The sequence below is a fragment of the Bombus vosnesenskii genome, unplaced genomic scaffold (assembly GCF_011952255.1).
Source record: "Bombus vosnesenskii isolate JDL3184/JDL3185 unplaced genomic scaffold, Bvos_JDL3184-5_v1.1 scf7180000013263, whole genome shotgun sequence".
Classification (NCBI taxonomy): Eukaryota; Metazoa; Arthropoda; class Insecta; order Hymenoptera; family Apidae; genus Bombus; species Bombus vosnesenskii.
In genome coordinates this window covers 9,457,892-9,478,288 of record NW_022882923.1, presented here as the reverse complement: position 1 = coordinate 9,478,288, position 20,397 = coordinate 9,457,892, and the positions used below count along the sequence as shown (strand labels likewise).

General features: G+C 31.5%; 2 protein-coding genes and 1 non-coding gene across 9 annotated transcripts; 1 reads left to right on the top strand and 2 right to left on the bottom strand.

The window, feature by feature from the left end:
• Nucleotides 1-528: 528 nt before the first annotated feature.
• Nucleotides 529-3,389, bottom strand: LOC117231275 (nucleoporin p58/p45-like). Of its 6 annotated transcripts, XM_033489593.1 has the most exons (9): nucleotides 3,220-3,389; nucleotides 2,738-3,087; nucleotides 2,459-2,663; nucleotides 2,009-2,382; nucleotides 1,722-1,946; nucleotides 1,556-1,630; nucleotides 1,416-1,438; nucleotides 1,234-1,266; nucleotides 596-732 (listed from the first exon to the last, which is right to left on the bottom strand). In XM_033489593.1, the coding sequence occupies exons 1-7, from the start codon at nucleotides 3,282-3,284 to the stop codon at nucleotides 1,422-1,424; spliced, it is 1,311 nt and encodes a 436-aa protein (XP_033345484.1). In that variant the 5' UTR covers nucleotides 3,285-3,389; the 3' UTR covers nucleotides 596-732; nucleotides 1,234-1,266; nucleotides 1,416-1,421. The 6 variants fall into 6 exon arrangements, with proteins under 6 accessions (XP_033345513.1, XP_033345468.1, XP_033345476.1 ...); XM_033489622.1 differs by lacking the exon at nucleotides 1,416-1,438 and having other exon boundaries at nucleotides 529-732; XM_033489604.1 differs by lacking the exon at nucleotides 1,234-1,266 and having other exon boundaries at nucleotides 600-732.
• Nucleotides 3,390-7,768: 4,379 nt separating this feature from the next.
• Nucleotides 7,769-15,441, bottom strand: LOC117231591 (calpain-D-like). 2 transcript variants are annotated; one of them, XM_033490175.1, is made up of 11 exons: nucleotides 14,470-15,441; nucleotides 13,468-13,835; nucleotides 12,006-13,390; nucleotides 11,635-11,868; nucleotides 10,844-11,236; nucleotides 10,465-10,766; nucleotides 10,347-10,383; nucleotides 9,950-10,275; nucleotides 9,502-9,844; nucleotides 9,234-9,412; nucleotides 7,769-9,158 (listed from the first exon to the last, which is right to left on the bottom strand). In XM_033490175.1, exons 1-11 carry the CDS (start codon nucleotides 14,790-14,792, stop codon nucleotides 8,978-8,980), a joined length of 4,071 nt encoding a protein of 1,356 aa, XP_033346066.1. In that variant the 5' UTR covers nucleotides 14,793-15,441; the 3' UTR covers nucleotides 7,769-8,977. The 2 variants fall into 2 exon arrangements, with proteins under 2 accessions (XP_033346066.1, XP_033346073.1); XM_033490182.1 differs by having other exon boundaries at nucleotides 8,978-9,158; nucleotides 12,006-13,372; nucleotides 14,470-15,439.
• Nucleotides 15,442-15,899: 458 nt separating this feature from the next.
• Trnar-ucu lies at nucleotides 15,900-15,972 on the top strand. The gene has a single exon. It is a non-coding gene; the product is annotated as a tRNA-Arg (tRNA).
• The last annotated feature ends 4,425 nt before the right edge of the window (nucleotides 15,973-20,397 follow it).

Below are 20,397 nucleotides of genomic sequence, written 5' to 3'. Positions count from 1 at the left end.
AAAGAAAGTTTCGAACGTTATAAAGAAAGAAGGATAGAAAATAAGAGAAAAATATAAAAAAAAATAACACTTTTTGTACTATATAAATTGTATGGATTTATAATATATTAAAAAAGAAAGAAAAATAAAAGATATCTGTAAAAAATTTCTAGCAACTTTTTAAAACAATTTAATTTAGGTACTCATTTTTTTTCAAATGTTCTGCTCACAAGCATTTTACATATACAATTTATGTCATTTGATAATGCTTCACGGACAGTTTTAATTTCTTATATAAATTTATACTTAACTATAAAATTAGTAAAATATACTTTGAATTACAAAAATGCTTCAAGTAAATATTTTCTTAAAATATAGTTGTACTATTGTATATATGAAATGCTTATAATTATAGAATTTAATAACAATTTATTTTCTTATAAAACATTCTTGTTTTAAAAAAATAATAACGTTAAATCGAAATATTAATATTAAAATCAAGTAGGATATTTATAATCATATGTTAAAATATTCTTAACAATACGAGAATAAATATAAACTCGATTTAATGTTTTCCTCTTTTATTACCAATAGGAGGTTTCTGAAGTTGAAAACTCGAGTTTGATTCACTCGTTGGTAAAGGCGTAGTAAGATTTGGCGGAGTATTAAAGGTCAAACTTGCTGTTGGTGGTTTCAATGACGAACTTAGAGTAATGTTAGTAGCAGATGGTGTTGGTATTGTATTTCCCCAAACTGTAACAACATATATACTGAATTATTTTGCATCTATTTCTAAGAGACAGATTAATTGACGTGTACAATAGCTAAAGCTGTGTTTCAATGAATTCAGATGTCATTGAAAAGTAACAAAGTAGCAACATTGACATAATTATATACTTTCTTTTAATAAAACTAATATTCAACAGTATCCCTATATATTGTTGTATATTCTTTTAAATATATAATCTAGTTAACGCGGACATTCTTACAAAACCACCAAGAAGCAGAAGCAATTAAAATACATATAAAATACACAGCCATTCCTTAATAAGCGCAGATTTCAACCTCCCTTTACTATGTGATATTTGAAAATGCAAATTAAGAAGAAGAAGAAGAAGAAAACAGAATATCATTTATTTCACTATTATTAAAAATGAATATTCTCGTATATAATTAGTAAATGTTAAGTATAAAAGCTATGCACCCCTTTCCACACTTCACAACACAAACAGAAACTGAAGAAAAATATAGTACCTTATAAACTAAAATAGATTCCTTACTCTTTTCCTGGAAAGACAAAATCAAAATCAAATCACAGAAATAAAAAATTTTAAATCGATCATATTTACAGAATAATTAGTTGCAACAGTCTTTCTATTCATATGCGTGAAATTCTACAATACTGAGTAAAGGGCGTTAAATGTTAGTAAATCTACCTCATACTAAATCCACGCAAGACCTGAAGGTAGGAGATATTCATGGGATAGTTGAAACAACGAAAATACGTTGTTTTAGGGACTTTGTTTTCAGCAAAAAATATATTAACATTATAAATTTATATATTAATTTCATTTACCTAATGGATTTCGTGTTTCATAACTTCCTAGTCTGCTGGAATTTAGTGCTGTTGATGAAAGGAAACTTTTATTTCCTATAAAAGTAAAGTATATAACACGTTAATAGTTATATGAAATAAAATAAATACTTGCATATTACAATAAGTTCTAAAAATTATCAATTACCTGGACCAAATGGTGTAGGACCACTCGTAATTTTTCCAATACTACTTCGAGATATTTTTCCATCTGGTTTAATATCTTCAAAAACGTTTGTATTATCTTTTAAAACGTATTTTCTAAAGTTTAAATACTGTTCCTTTTGTTGTTGTACTTTCGAATGTACGCCTTGCAATTTACCAGCAACAGCAACAAGAGACTCGTGAAGTTTACTCATAGCCATCGTCAATTCTAAAAACCAATTGAAAGATATTTTAAAATTTTGAGAAACATCAATACTAATATAAATTTACCTTGTGGAGTTAAAGTCTTTGGAGTCATCATTGTCTGTATATGTTTTTCTGTTGTTTCAATTTGAGATCTAAATAACAGTAAATCATGTTCAAAGCTATCAGCCAATTCCATAAAAAATAATAATGGTGTATTATTTTCATATTGTAATCCTGGTGGGGTATCATGCGTTCTTTGAGCTACTTCAGAACTTTGTAATGCTTTTGCTGTGTCTTGTTTCAACTTATCAGCAGTAGAACGATCTCGTTGAACTGATCCAGCTAATGTTGTTAAAAGTTCCATCAATGATGCTGTATCTTCCGCACATCGATTTAATGGTCTTGCAGAGCCCCTTGCTATATCTGAAGACAATACCTTTTGTTCTTTCACAAACTCTCTATAATTAAGAACATATATTAAATTAATAAATTTTATATAGTTCTAATATAATAGTTCTACTATATAATAATTACTTGAATTTCTCTATTGTCTGTAATAATTCTGGTGGCCAAATATTTTCTTTAGCAGCAGCTGGATTAGTATTTGTTTGTGAAAATCCTTTATTACTTGATGATATATCTAATCCCCCTAGTCCTTTATTGGTAGTGCTTGTGGTAGTTGTAGTACCACTAGTAGCTAATTTTGATCCTAATAAATTACCACTACCAAAAAGTGATGCTGTAAATACAAAATATTAGAGATAATATTTTGATTATTAATAATATTAAATTACATCATCAACTATCACATACTTGTCGTAGTAGGTGCACCAAAGGTAACATTTCCAGTTGTAGCTGTAGCAGATGGAGCACCAAATGTCAACGTAGAAGTTGTTGCTGGTGTGCCAAAAGAAAGTCCACCAAATAATGGCGCAGACGTAGTTGGAGCTGGAAATAAACTGCTCGCGGTAGTTGTACTAGTTGTATTTGATCCTAAAAGTAAACCAGTTGATTGTGTCTGTGCAGCAGTTGCAGGTGTACTATTAAATCCAAAATTAAGCCCAGTTGTTGTTGCCGGTGTGGATGGACTTCCAAAGGTTAATGTTGGTGCTGAAGTACTTGAACCAAAAGGTGTACTAGTTACATTAAAACCTGTTGCAGGTCTAGAACACAATAAATTATCAATATTTCAGTATGTAAATTTTAAATATAAATCCCTATGTTTCAATTTCATAATGTGAGGTTAATTAATTTATTTTAAGTTAAGGATACGAAATGTAAAACTGTGTATTTACTTTTGTCCAAATCCAAAACTTGTGTTGCTCGAAGTTGTAGGTGTTCCAAAAGTAAACGTTGACATAGTTGTGGCATGCAATAAATAATAAGACAAATAAACGCCACTAAATGACACACAATGTCTTGTATTTCAAATATTAACAATTAGCACTGAACGCGTTAGACTGTCTTCAACTAACTGGCGAGAATAATTGAAGAGCGCCATCTATAACGTAAAGATGCACGTTTTAAACTTGAATATGTGTAATTCATTTTCGAAATGTATGTACTATGTTATGTATATCTTTGTAGAGATGTGTATTTCTATAAAATATTAAAAATATTCGTGATTGGAAATAAGATTCAAATATAGAGGTATTAATTATAAACAAATGGTTGAAAAATAAGTAGAAAAATAAAGAAGCATGTGGATAATATTAAATAATTAAAAGAATACAAAGAAGATTGAAAAAATCACTTTAATCGTTATTAATTTGACTTGAGACTGAATGACGATTAATTTCTAGATAATATTCCAATTTATTATTAAATGTACCTATACTACTATATTATATAAATCAAGGACAATACAATGTCTTTATCATTTCATAAAGTAGTAAATGTTTTTTTCTGTATGTACGCGACAAAGTTCTAATAATTATACATTCCATCTATAGGAAATGGGATCAATTCAACAAAGTTTGCCAAATCGGTACACAGACTATCACAAAGTTGATTGCTGGTTCGGGTTCGTACATGGGCGTTTCTAAATTGATCACAGTCGCGTAGACTAAAAGAACGCGTCTAAAAACAGTTTCTTTCTATCAATAAACTTTGTTTTTTTTTTTTTTTATATTTTCAGGAATTACTTAATCTTTCCTTTTCCTTTAATAATTTAATAATTTTTAGATATTGTTTGCATTAATATTTCTCTTGAACGTGTAAATATTTCAGTCTCATTTAAAACGAAGAAAAAAGAAAATCACATTTATAACGCTTGTATACAGTTTAGAATACACCCGGTACGCAGTTTCGTACAGAGTACGAGTTACTTAATAATTGTAAAATGACACCGCAATATTATACTCTGTAATTACAAATACAATGAGATACCGTAGTATTTTTTTTTTTTTTAATTTTCTTTGCATATTAAGAATATATTCCTAGATATTTTGCGATGGCGTGCGATTACCCTACGTCTTTTGCTCCATTTATATAAATAGTACTAACGCCGTGCTGAAACAAACGATAAATGTTATTTGAGAGTTTACAAAAGATCGGCAAAATTATTCATTGTCTTTAATGTCACACAATTGATCTTTTAATGATAGCGTAAGATTTAATAAATGGCTTTAAATTTCTGAAAGCTTATTGCAAAAAGACAAAAAGAACAAATATTTATGCTTCGCACATCACCGGCATTTCTTTGACTCCGATATATTACTAATTTTGCTATATATAATTTTCTATTTCTTACTTTTTAATCGGTTTAAGCGCTGTCTCAACAAAATTGTGTAAGCATATGCAAAACAACTTACGTGTACCACAAGCAGTGTATAAATTAATCAGCTTCACCCATCCCTTAATTATAATAAATAATTCATTTTATATACAAATTGAATTCTTTTTTAAAACGCTCAAATCCACAAAGACAGTTTTCTAAAATACCAAACACACTTGTTCATTCGCCGTAGCGTTGTGCATAATCAACTACGAACGTTGCTTTCAGAATAATGTCACTTCGTGCTTTCGAAACTTTTCTAAAGTTTTAACAATCAAAATCCAAACATTAAATATACGTTATATCCATTATTCTGATAGTATCGTCGAAGCCACAGTAGTCATATTCTAAAATGGAAATATTTATAATTCTTTCTCGGCAATTATACACACGCACATGCACACGCGCACACACACGCACACACACACACACACAATATTTAAAATAGAATATTTTTTTCTTTGAGAAAAAGTACTATAATATCATTGTGACAACGGAATGGGCCTCTATAAATCATTATTGATTAAATATTTGTTTACAGGTTTTTCTGTTATGCTTTGGTATGGCACTAAGGATTACCTTAAATTCTTTTAATTTAATGTTATGCAGATGCAAGTTATGCTTCAAAAATAAAAGAAGAAGAAACAGAAGAAAAGAGAGGAATTAGGCGTTATATTTAATTATATCATCTGCTTTAGCATTGTTGTTTTTGCATTTGTGTACATGCACCGATGGGACTTATCCTAAGGTTTTGAACAATGGTGCAATTTAATTGATGCTTTAAATTACCATTTAGAGCATAGCAGTCGAATCTGTTGATTCAAATTAAAATTACTAGAACAATACAAGTTACCTGCTACCTGTTTTATATTTTTTAAGAAAATGCATAAATATAGGTCTCCATTTTATCTTAAATGTTTTTGTCTGTAAATTAAGGCCATTTGTACAGAAACTAGTGCAAATAGTATAGTTTATTTATGAGAATAATTCTTTTCATTGCGTCTAACACTTACATAAATTTTAATCACTGTTTAAACTTAAGAAAACTGATTTATATTAATAAAAAAACATTTCTTTTTCGCTTTGAAGGGTTTCCTTTAATAAATGATTGCTTTAATATTATCACAAAGTGAATGAAAGGGGTTTTGATATCTTTAAATACGATTTAGTTTAAATAAATCAGAAACAGTTCCTATATTAAAATTATTAGGCCACACTCAACAGTTAGATCCGTTTGTTTGAAGCCATTGAATAAAAATAATTTCCTTTTATCGCTTCAAAGAGAAAGCAATGCCTCAAGCGGAACTCAATTAACAATATTAAAAGTTAAATTTTATACCAACAGGAATCAAATATATTAGAAACAGAATATATAGAACACAGAAGTAAATGTATTAATGCAAGTAATCAGAGTTTTTAAATGGATAATGGGAGAATGTAAATAAATGTAAGGAATGTTTTATTTAAAAAAATATATATAACTGATGTAATTAAGAAAGTTATTGCCAATAAGTCTCATAATGCTTATGTGCATAACTTGTTTCTTTTCTTGCATTTGAATTAAGCAAATGCATATATAATAAATATTTTGTACTATCATTGAAATAATATTTATAATGCTGCCTTTTCATTTATGAGGACATTTCTTAACTGACAAAAAACGTCATTAGAGCTGATCACAGCATGAGATATTGTCACATTACCACATTCAATATGTATAGAAAATATTAGACAAATTGTCAATCAGATCCAACTGCCATCAAAAGAACATTTCAGTGCCAATTTCATCATTCCTTAAGGACATGGAACATGGCAGTTTAATGTTAAAGCCAAAGCACTGAGCTTTCCATATAAAACTGGATGTTTGCTAGTTTATATAATACACAGTATATCGGTAAAGATCGAAAATATTTTTTAACTTTCATACAAATAAGTATGAAAGAAAATTCATATAAACTTGTATCTGCAAGTGCTTATCTTTTTAATTATGCTTTATAGAGAATATTAATAAATATTAGATACATTACTTAAATTAATACATTGATTAAAATAATACACATTAATTTTTAATTTAATTTAAAAAATAATTTGTTTATGTATATATATATGTGTGTGTACATATATATATATATATATAAACGAGTTATTTTCACAGCTATCTTTAATTAGATGTCCTTTAAATATGAATGCCATTTACGCATACATGAAGAAAAAATTTGTTTCCTTAGAACATATCGCATAAAGAGATCGCGAGTTTTCAACTCATAAATACAAATACAACTGTTCTAATACTTAAAAAATACATATCGAAATCAATTTGCTTATTCGAGTAGTTCAAGAAAATTCGGTATTCTTTAATAGATTTAAATAGTGTACAAATTAAATTCGTTAAAATAGATTTAAACAATTACAATATTTAAAAGATCTCAATTGAAACAATGAACGTGAATTTTGTCGAACTATTCGAAGTACTCAACTAATCGAATATTCGAATCAATTAATTCAATTCAGATTTCGAATATTCGAATATTTCGGGTACTCAACAGCTTTAGATACAAGATTATACAAACTTTTTCATGGTTTACACGCATATAATTAATATTTGAAAAAAAATGTTCTCGATTTTTATTAACGTCCTGCATAATATGCATGAGAAAGAATTAAAAAGTGTGCCAACATACATCGCATTTAATACATATAATGGACATATTTAAAATTATTGGTTGGTACAACATTAATAAGAATCAAAACTTATAGTTTCACTCTTTTGTATACAGTTTTAACATTAAATTAATCATATGTTAATGCAATAATTTCAATAACAATTTTTTGAATTATTTCATGCTATTCGAAAGGAGATATACTTGTAACATACATATACTTTTCAATTTAGCAATCTTTCTCTTTAAAAAAAGGGAATGTTTTATTAAATTGTAACTTCCTTTTTATAATTTGCTAAATTTTTGATGAGATTATAATTTGCTAAATACGTTTTTGCAAATTGGAAAAAAATGATTCATATATTTCATTATCCAATATTTGTTTCGTTTATAGATAAAACATATATGTATATGTATAAAAATAAAACACAAATCTATTTATGTAAAAAAAATTTATAAATGATTGCGCCTCGTAGACGGCTATTCTGATGTCATGATTACAAAATGTACAAGACTTATAAAATTGACTAACTCGTTAACTGCCACGCTTGTGTATGTATAAAGTTCAAGATATGTATTATAAGTTAAATGAACATAAAATATACATACAACAATCAGTGATAATAATTTTGTTAATAATTCGCTACAAAAATTTTTAACAACAATAAAGTTAAACGTACATTGCACAAAATGGCAGTGAACGCGTCACTATACTGTAAAACTTTCAGAGAGATTTTTGGTTCTGTAGCTATGCGCTACGTCCATTTTTAGCACAAGCACTCCATCCAGTTACAAGATGGAAACAACAAAAGTTCAGATGAGATAAAAGTTTTACGATGTGACCAATATTCGAAAACCCTCACTTAAACGGCCAGTAACATCAGCTGTCATACACAATATACAATACATGTACTTTTAAATGTGAGTTCTGAATACGGCTTGTGTATCCGAAAATAGGATCGACTTGTGAGATGCAAAAATTGAAAAAATTTCGACCCATAGTTATACCATACTCTAAGCAATTCCAAAAAGAGTGTATATGTTTTTCATTATCAATGGCTGTTATTTATTTCACTTCATATATTATTATTGTATAACTTTTACGCTTTGTTACTTTTTATGGTGCTTATATGTTACGTTGAGAAAATAATTTTTTTTTTTATATAACAAGCAATGTGTTTAATTTGTTCTTCCATAAATATTTAATTTCCCTTAAGTCTTCTTTATGGATCAATGGTTCCCGTAGAAATGCTTAATTTGCACGCAAGTTTTAAAGTATATTCATTTTCATTGATACAACGAATGATTTCTACCTAATTAAAAAAAAATATTTCTAACCACTGATCTCAGAGAGAGAGAGAGAATCATTGTATATTAATTGTTAATTATTGTAGTATATCCAATAGTGAGCTTGTCGTAATGCTAAAAATTTTCATACAACATGAATAGCTAGAAAGCACAGAATGTATTATAGTTTCAGTACTATTTCTTCTGTACCAAAATCTTTCTAGCTTGCTTTGGTAAATTTCTGGATATCACGAGTACATAATAAATCTCTTACTCGACAAACGAGATACATTTAAACATTGTCCTATTTGTTATTAATCACTCATTTGTTCACGTGATTAAACGAGGACTATGTAAACCTTCGACTTGAGTATCAATTTGAGGACAATGTTGAGTATCTGGCGGACCCCAGTCATGCAAGTTTCCACTGTTAGCTAGTCTGTGCGTAAGTCGATGTGCTATCGAAAAACCTCCACTACCTTCCAATTGTGTTAAAACTATGATGACTTGTCTACAATAAAAAAATTTATCGAATGATCTGTCATAAATGTTGATTTCAGGAGCACATATAAAAGATCCATTTTACCTGTGTAGCGGGGGAACACTATCGGCAGTTCTGAGTTGTCCTCTTGTGGACACAACGTTATAGCTTTCATGGCAGTCACATTTTACATGAATCCATTTATTTACATGACGATTTTCTACCATTACTACAAGTCCAGCCCAACCTTTAGTTAAGTAATAAGCAGTCATTCCCTCTCTTCCCTACATATAAATATTTTACAAAATACTGGGTTTTAGAGATACACGAACAGTTTTGAAATTGAAGTTGCAAGTTACAGAAATATTCTTACTTCATGTCTCTGTCCTTTTGCTAGAGTTAAACTTATTATAGCATCAGCTAAGACAAATGCTGGTGGGGAAATTTGCTCAACTAATAATCTCTTTGAACTATGAATGGCAAGAACGTACTCAGGGTAACTGGAAGTATCTTCCATTCCTGTGTGCCAATGATTAAAGGCCAAACATACAACAATATACAAATCCCTCTCTAACATTTTATGACATCCAACGAATCCACGTACTTGTCGCTTACTATGTTCTACTAATCTCCCCACTTCTGGTGCTGCTGGTGAACGTGTACGAAAAACAACTACGCACAAGTCCAACTGAGAACGTTGTGATTTTTCGGAATTCCTAAATATATATGTAAGTATAATAGACCATATTTATCCTTATATTCCTATCCTTATATTTGATATAATTATACAAATGCATATAAAATGGGATAATAAAATTTACCTTTGCCCTTCTTGAAATAAAGTAAATTCTGTTTCAGTAGGTTCTAGTACCGTTAAAAGTACACATGATAAATGTCTGAGAGATGATAAAGGTGGAAGTGTCCCACGTAATCTAACTTCACTCCACCCAACTCTAGTTTTACAAATATCAATACAATCAAAATATTTCAATACGTCGTCAAAAGAAATCCAGAAAACACCGTCAGAAGCACCATGTGGCATGAGCATTTCCCGCAATTGTGGTGTCCAAATAGGACTATCATCAGACCAATCACCCTTCCAACTATAGTGACCCCATGGATTACGTAATCTCAATAATCGTATTCCCTATCAAATATATTACTCAAAGTACTTGTAAGTTTTTAATCATGTATCTATAAATACGTGTATTTTTTTACCTGTACATCCCGTACATCGAGAACAGAATAAGCGTGCCTAGAAAAAATACAATAAGTTTTTTATAGCATACTGAATAAGTATACTTAAAATTTTTAACTCTTGTCGAACTTTTTCTACCTTGGCCTTAAACCTTTACGTTGATATTCTTCCTCATCAACTTTCATATTACCACCTCCACAACTAGCACCCATTAAAAACATAGCTTGCCTTGAAGATAAAAGTTGTGCCCATATTAAATCCTTATCAAGTTCATCTTCACTTGGCAAAGCAGATGGTTGTAAAGGCACACTCTCACAAGGGGCACCTGTAAGTGTTGCTAGACCTTCTATTGCACGTCCAGATACTAAAGCTTCATAGCAACCATGAATTTTAGCCACTGCTTTTTCAATTAATGGCACCCAAAGTTGTTTTCTTTTTGCCTACAATGTATTTTATCAAAATTATGAATAAAGAGAAAGAAGTAATAACTTTTCACTTATAATGTCAAGATATAAACCTGAGAATATACAAGATGGCCTCTTTTATCACAGGGTAGCAAGTCATCAACAAGTACTGTGGTCCATTTTCCATCTTTACATAATCTTACTTGATAAGCTCCTTCTGGGCAGGTTTCCCTCATTACTAAGACTCTCTTTACAAGCTCATCACTTTCAGCTAAAACAGCTAAAGCTGAAAGTAACCAACAGTTTCCTAATACACCTTGTGAGATATCAGAAGGTAAGGGTTTCCTAAAAACAGCCCAAGGCAGTTTGGAATCAACTGTAGAATCAACATTAATTTGATGAGGCCTTCTCCATTGAACAACATGATTATCTTTTGTTTCAGCTGGATTGTAATATAGAGATTTTGGAGCTGGTGGGAATGAGTCATCGACAAAAGGTTCATTTGTCTATAAAATAAGTAAATTAGTTACTATTGGAAATCTTGCATTTAAAATATACTAGTCGAAAATATTTTCAATTTATTTAAACGAATTATAAACTATTTAGATTTGAACTTTATGCATTTTATATTTCATAGACTAAAAATATTCACTAAAACATTTATTTTCTTCTTGTCTTCTCATTAGTATTATAATACAAAAATAAGAAATTAATATAAATAGAGAAAATAAAAATCAATTGATGTGAAAAAATATGTAATGCAAAAAAGAAAAAGTATAATTATGCTTTTCAAATGTAATTTACATATATAAAGACAAATTAATTTCAATATTTTTTCTAAACTGTTTTCTTTGATCGTAAAAAATCGTCCTTGTTCATATGATATAATTTATGATCAATATACCTCTTTGCAATAGCGAACAATTCGCTCCCATTTCTCCAATGCTTCTCTTTCCTCAATTTGTCTTAAATTCTCCATAACCACGCTTTCTTGCCGTTGCATTGTAAGTGTACTTATGCCAGATTCAATAATTCTAGGCCTTTCACCTGGTAGTTGAGATAAATTTTTTGAGATTTGGCACATTTCACAAATTCCGTTTGTACTCTTATTTTCATATGTGCACAGTTTACACTGCCACTGGAAACATTGAAATGTTTCATATATAATAAATTTATATAGAAAATGAAAGCCAATAGGAAAATATATGGATAATATATATATTTGAATATTTTACTAATAAATATATATAAAACAGCTATAAAAGAGAATCGTACTTGACCATGAGTGGAATCTCTAATTCTTGAATGTCTTTTATCTCCAATTGAAGAACCATTCCTTCTTACAGAATTTCTATGTCTTGGAGTAACAACTTTTGAATTTATAGGGGTTGAACAAAGTCTTGGACTCGGACTTCTTGATCCAAAAAATCTGCTATCCTTTGGTACATCTAGAAAATCTGCTAAAGTCTTACAAGCATTACAAGTTTGTGCTGATAGCGGATTCCTTAATGTACACGATGGGCACACCCAGCTTTCTCCTTTTCGTAACGTAGCGTCTTCTAAATGCATGATACTTTTAAGCTTTGAACCACCGCACGCTTCACACGTTGTTCTCGAAGCGGCATTTAATAATGTACATTTTTTACAAGTCCACACGGGGGAAGGTGGATCAACTTGATCATCTAGATCAGATTCTGCTGTAGCCAATGTAGCAGTTTTCTGTGGAATGTATCTTACACTATCTCTGGATACTACAATTGGGGATTGTGAATGCATCGAACAACTCGTTTCATCTTTTGTGACGGTTATTAGACTAGGTTGCATTAACGAAGGCGGTGATCGAGAAGATCCACATATATCGCAACCAGTTGACCATAAAGGATTATACGCGTAAGAACATTTCCGACAAGTCCACATACGTTTTAACGAGCTTACATTCGGTACATCACCGACAGGACTAGTTGCTTCGCTATGTGCTTTTGTGGGTACAAGACCTAATTTATTATTTTGTTTTTTTGGCAATGGCGGCGGTATATCAGGGTCGGTAATTCCAATGTAAGAATATTTTGGTCTTGTACTAAAACCAACAGAATGTGGTGGTACTGCAGGTGGTTCATCCTCATTGAGACTTCTACGATTGACGATCTTTTTCTTTCGAGATACATTTGTAACGGATTCGACATCAGAAAAAGATCGTCTATAAGACAATGGACCTGCAGAAGATAGAGCACGTGGTTCCCAGGCAGGTACACTGATAACTACTCCACTGCAAGGAGCAGGACTTCTAGGGGCTTCACATGCCTCGCATTGTTCTAGGCCAGGAGCATTATCAAGAGTACAATTATCACAACTCCAGAGAGCATCATCCTGTTGAGATTCTGAGACTACTAAACTTGTTGGTCTTTGAATTGCATGTTCAGATAATTTATGTACAACAGATCCATTAGATAAAGAGCGACTAACTTTAGATTTGACTCGTTCATAAATTGAAGGACTATGTCTTTTTGGTGAACGTTGAGAGGTATCAGTGGTATTTGCGTAGGAAAGTGTAGTGGACTCCATAGTTTCTATTGGTGGCAAGGTCCAGTCTTCTCTATCTTGTCTCCTTTCACTACGACTTATACTTGTTAGTTGTGCCATATCTATAGAATACAGATAAGCTATATAATATTTGTACCACAATCTTGTTCAAAATAGTATTAAAACAGTATTAAAAAATAAATTAAATAATTTATACCCTTATTGATAATTCTTGCATCGCTTGTAGAAGAACTTGTTGCATTGACATCATCTAAAATATTGGCCAGAAGTTCGGATGCAGCTTTGAGACGACTTGTTTTACGTGAATTTAATTTTTTGCGTTTACGCGCTCCAATCTGCCTTTTGTCAGTTTCAACTATAGAAGAATTTGCATCACAAGCTACGCAAATTATACCAGAACTGCAGCTGTTGTCTAACAAACAACGAACGCAAGTCCATTGTGTTATTAAGGAAGGTAGAGAAGAAGATCTTTTAACTGGCTCTTTTTTACAAGACTTTCCATTCCACGAATCATGGTGAGATTTCTTTATATGATTATTGAGTAGAATTAAATTCCCCTCTGAGCTAAAAATCGATATGAAAAATAATAAACAATTACTAAACGGACAACAATCATTGGCATATATGATAACGTAATAAAATTAAGGAAGAGGAAAGAGTCAAAGAATATATAACATTTTTATAATGAAACTATATATTTAATTATTTCCTAGATATGAAAAAAACTCTACCCAAACATAAAAAAAAGGATAACAACTATGAAAAAATATAAGCTAACTTTGATATTATTCTAAGTATATTGTATCAATAGTGAATGCGAAAGCCTGTATTCGTAGATGCAATAGTAACTTGTCATATCTACGTTTATGCGAACATGCAACAAATAAACATTTGTATTATATTCCCCTTACAAACCGTTGTTCTGTGCATTGTGTGAAATCCTTGGCACAAATTAAACTTGTTCAGTGAGAGGTAGAGGAAAGCTCATACTATGAAAATACCTTTGCTCAAAAAACGAGATATTACACCAAAATGATCGCACTGATACGAACTGATAAGTATTACATTTGAGGAGAAGTCGACAAGATTTTGCGGAGAGTTCGGTAGACTGTATACAAACACGCGAGAAATCGAAGATGGGGGTAGGGAAGGGGAGGGGGTTGCGGACAGAGCAGAGATGAGTTAACAATTTTCTCACCGATGTATGAGATCGGTTTTGACGTATTGATAAGTTGCCGGACGCGTATCGCCCGTTGCTGGCTTCTCCAAACGAAGTTTCGGCGGAGGTGTTGGCGGAACAGAGACCGAGGAAGAGTCACCTTCCTCGTCGTCTCTTTGCTTTTCCTCCTCCTCTTTTTCTTCGGGAACTTTGCGATCCAAGCTCAGGCCGAGCCTGAGATTTGCTTTCTCATCACTCCTAAGCCGAGTAAGGCCGCACCTGGCGCATCGCGTGCTCTCCGTTGGATTTATCAGAGCGCACTCCGAGCAATGCCACTGCAACACCGATGCGATCGAGCCCATTCTTTACACGTAGTCATGGCTCCTTTGCTAACAGGATCACTGACTTTTATAGCCACGATCCCTTTTACTCGAAATATCACCACACCTCTACGCGAGGACGAGGATCAACGATACCGTGAAACACATTCCGTGATAATTCTTTTCCGCTGCGGCGGTTGCCCGCCGTTCTTTGTCATATGTTTCAGGACGGCCATCTTTTAAGCCCCTTCCCCTCGCACTCTCACCCAGTGTTTTATTCTATCTCTTTCTTCCTTTTTTCTCCCTTTCTTTCCGTCGTCGCATCACACAGTGAACATTCAAATGCACACACAACTTCAGTGCATCTATTCTCTGCTTTTCTTTTCTCTCTCACCTTTTAGGCATCTTATTTATCTAAATACTTTTTTTCTCACTGTTTAATCGTATTTGCAAGTGTAGTCTAATATGAGATATACACAAATAAATCACTGATTAATCCATATTCGTTCACTTAAAGGCAAAGAACGAGATGAAACGCGTCAATTGCAAGCGGTAGACATCGTCTGTGTACCTACATCACTGTAGCCTGAGCAAGTGTGTTGACTACATTGGTTGCTGGCATACACAGGGCTGTATGATTATTATCATATGTGTACACTGACGTAATGAAAATTTGTAGATTTCGGAATCATGCTTCTATTTATATTAGTTATTACCTGCGAGTGATTAATTAGTCATTATTACGTTGAAATAATATTCCATTTAAAAGTATCGATAATAAAATAATAGTTTACTTTTAATTATTCAACATTTGAAATGTACACTTTTTAAATAAAAATTAGTTGTTCGTTGTGTTGGTTAGTTTATACGAGTTTATTTATCAAGTTAAATATGATGCGAAAAAAGGATTACATTGAACAAAGTTTCAAAATGAGAATAGAAAGTATAATTACACTATGTAAAATAATCAGTTTTCTGAAATTTGTTTATTATATCGATCAATTTGTTGTGTTTAAACTTGCGCTTAGAATTTTAATCGTTTCGTTTCTTTTTTATACGTCACTGGTTAACATAAACTATTACGTACATCAGCGACATCTATGATTAACTATCTTTTAGGATTATAATAAGAAACATTATGTATACCAAGTCCCTGTGGCGCAGAGGATAGCGCGTTGGACTTCTAATCCAAAGGTCGTGGGTTCGATCCCCACCAGGGATGATAATCGACCGTTCTTTGGGTCTCATTTTTTTTAAATAACTTTTAGCTACAAATTTCACATTATAACAATCTAAATTTTATTTTTATATTAATCTATTATACTAATATTTAATTATCGCCATTGATCCGCCATACTATCCTTTCAAATTTTATTACAATCTTTAATCTTCTTTTATTTGCACATTTAAAATTAATTAATTTGTCTACAGGAATATCTCTTCTTTGCGCCTTCCTGAGTACTACGTTACTTTTACTGCACTCACTCTTGTGTTTGTTTTAATTTTAGTTACTTTCGACTTGGAACGAAAATATCCCGATGCACGGCAAACGTAAAAATAGTGAATACGAAGGTGAATAGACTTGGTTTGAATATTGTTGGTATATTTATGATCAAGTGTTATTATACCTAGCCAACGTAATGATATACTACAATGGAACGAGGCAAATAGTTATGATTCAACAATTATGGTATTTATTTTTTCATTTTTTGATCTTTATTATTAATTGAATTCTAGTCTTTATTACGGTCAGAAAATATACAAAATTTATATTATTTTTATCTTGAAGTGATATTTTCGAGAATCGTAGAAATGACGAAATTTTGTTATTATGTAATTATATATACATGAACCTCACATAAATAACTATATAGATACTTGCTGGGTGTATTTTATCTGTACTACAACTGCCAAACATTACAGAAGATTGCGACGCCTTCCTTTCCAAGAATCTATAATTTCTTCCAAGACCGTCTTCCCAGAACGTATGTACATTATAATAGGTTATATGACTCTCACAATTAGTACGAGAGTTATGAAAAGAGAAATGATCTATTCTCGAACATTTTACTATAGAAATTCTGTTTGCAATTTTCATCTTTTAATTTAAGAACGTGGTATTTTATAACTTTTCTTTATTTTAGCGATATATATATATATCAAACGTAGCTGCTATAATCCTTTTCAATTTTTCAAGAAGAAAGAAGCAGTGTTGTAACAACCGACGTGAGTATTGATTACGATTACAGAGTCGTTACTAAACTTACATTAAGGTAATCGTACGCCTTTCACGAAGAATGGAATACTTTAGAAATTGTAAGAACAACGATCGTAATAATTATGATTGCAATATTAACTCTAGCACTAGCAACTAAGCAATAGATACTTTGAATATTTTTTAACCTTATATATTTTGAATTATTTAATACCACATAACCTATTTTATCAATCAAATTATTTTCATATATTCTGTATTCTGTATTGTAGTCGATCAAAAGCCACGAAACGAAGGATCCAGAAGCAGATGAGACATTCAACGAGTAAACGATTCAAAGACCCCAATAATTAAAGGGATATAAACGATATCAATTAATTGCTTGGCTTCTAAATACACTGTTAGATTAAGCGTATCGTCGATTCTGCTTCCACAGAGCAGGTGCTATCATTTATTACAATCTAAGATATCCTCGGTGTTACGTTGTATAATTTAACACAGATTTTCGTAAAATATTTGTAATCAATGTTAACGTGATCAGTCGATACTTGGAAATTTCAACTTTTTTAAACATTGTAAGCGTTTATACTCTATCAATCTTGAGTCGAACGTTATGTAAAGGTGACTCAGATCGATTAAAGAAATCAATTACAAACGACCAGTTGCAAACACAGGATCGACTAATTAATGCCATATCCGTTGTTACGTAATGATCATTTGAAGCCATTGTGCGTTTTTAAACAGCGAGATAAATAAATATAAAATAAGCTGTACTCCAATATTCGCTTATAATAATATATTTTTAACACGATAGAAGTATCATGCATAAAAACTTCGTTCTCAGACGATATTTTTAGAAATATTATTTCTATACTATATCGATATTTTAGATTTGCAACGAACGAATTGAGAGGGACGAAGTTTAGGCGCTCAATCTTTCCGAACATTGAACGTCGGAGAATACAAATCTGTCTATTTCGAACGTTGATCGATACTTCATTAATTATTAATGAACGCCTCTTACACTTTCGATTGGACGAGCACACCGCTGTCTGCTGTAGGCGTAGTTTCCTTTCGATCAATAATTTATGCCTGGCTACTTAATCGAGTTCTGATTTTGGATGGACAGAGTTACGTGCATATTTTACATTAATTATAAATCGAAGGTTCGTTACGGCTCATAGCGTATTAATATTGTCACGAACGAAATAAGACGGAATCGAAAATAGTATGCCTGTTTGGGAATTCCCAGGATCACCAGATACTATACCGATAAAAAAAAAGAAGCTGGATCGCTGTGTTTGCCAGTAAATTTACCGCTGAAACACTGAGTCAGCGTATTACAATTTTAATTATATATGCGTATAGACTGAGTCATTCGATTCTACCCCATTTACATACTTCGTGTATACAACTATTAGCAAAAAGACACGACGCCGAAAGATATCCAACAGCTTAATCATTTCTGCGATTCTAATTTTGTGACAGGAAGTATAAAAAAAGAGGTATGAAAAAATACACGCGGACTATTACGAAAGAAAAATGCAAGAAGATATAAAACACAATTTATATATAAAGAGAACGCTATATATACGTTCTGTGGATTTTTGCTATTATAAATGTTCCGTATCGTATAGAATCGTGCAATTTACTTCTAATATAAGCCGAACGATTAAACTGAATTTTTATTCGGCAGGTTGTAATGACGAGCATGAATGCAAATGATAGCGGGTTCGCGTGAGTCATATCCGGAATTAATTCTTCTGCCATCTCGATGTCGACACGTGACAAATTTACCGCTAATCAATCTTGAGCAGCTATATTTTTAAACCACGTTATTCACAAAACGAGCTCGCCTTATGCAATTCTATTAAACATATAGCGACTGAACGAAATTAATCTTTTAAATATGATTCGTATTGCTGCAATTGTATTACAGAAAGGAATAACAAAAAGTAGGTATTTTCGTGTAGTATAATTCATGTAATAATTCATAATGATCTACCTCAGGCTTGAATTTTCTTTCCTTGCACACTCTTATCGGATAATGATAAATTGACTACTATACTTGTTCTGGGAAAAGTTACAGCACCGTTCGAAAACGGCAGGGTGATACGAAAACTGCACCTAAAAGTCATCGCTAAATGCAGGAAGAAACGATAATAGGAATTATCAATAGAGCATTGTATTTTGTGTGAATCGTTTAATAAGCATAAACATAAGTTATGTTATTACAATGTCACAGTAATAGTAATAGTAATAGTAATTAGAAGAATAGCAAGTATTTCTACGTTAATGTTATAATTGTCGACATAATGTTAACGCGCTACAAATATAGTATCGAGATCTTTTTGCTTTTGTATCGATTTTTTTTTATCTTATACGTGGATACGTCTCTAGACAGGAAATCAATATGACAACATCATATACAAAAGAAAATGAAGCAAGTGGAAACAAAAAGAATAAATAACGACACGTGGCAAGTAACGTGCAAGCATTGTACTTAGTCGAATCTGAACAGAAAAAGCAACAAACAAGAACTTGAGGCACAAAGTTACGATCGAACCTGTTTAGATACTTGAAATTTTACCGTGGGAAAAAACGTAAAACTGAAAAAACGAAAAGAAACATTAACCAGTTAGATATGGAATGTCGTTATTGAAGAATATAAGATAAATAGAAAATTACAGCAACACAGAGAGGCGAACAAAGTATAGAAAACGCGCACTTCGCCAACATCTTGTGAGAAAAGTTGCAAAGATCTGATCACAGAACGTACGATGGTCGTATTAATAGCAATAATCGGCGAATAAAATATGCGATGTTAAAAAATTATGTTTGCATGCTAATTTGAAGCAGCGATACCGCGATCTTGTATGCAATTAAGGGATTAATTAAAACGAATTTACGAACGTTAATCAACGAACGATAATTTTTTCTTTGTTAAATTATAACGCGCTTAATGATACGCATTTAGACATTTAATAACTTATTAAATACACGGACCCCTGTATAATGATGCGCGTGCAAAAAAATGTATAATGCGGAAAAATCACGTCGATTTTGGAAATTATAGTCACATAATTGAAAGATCGATGTAGTTTAATTAATTCGACTGTGGACGATCGTGCAAATTGTTATACAATGTTTCTCGATACAATGAATATGCAATGCGATATTTTTGTACAATTAAAAAAATTGTAGGTACATGTGTTTTTATAATTCTTTTAAATTCAAAGCGACATTCGAACTTTAAGCTTAGTTAGTATGTTAATATGATAAATATGGATTGCTCGATTAGCGTGTATTCGGTAATCGGTAAAACCGTAGTCCAAGGTACTTGCTTGTCACAGTTTACGCGTCTAACGTGAATAATAATGCATTTTTAAATAAACGATCCATAGTTCTAAATGAATTTGCACTCGTGAGACG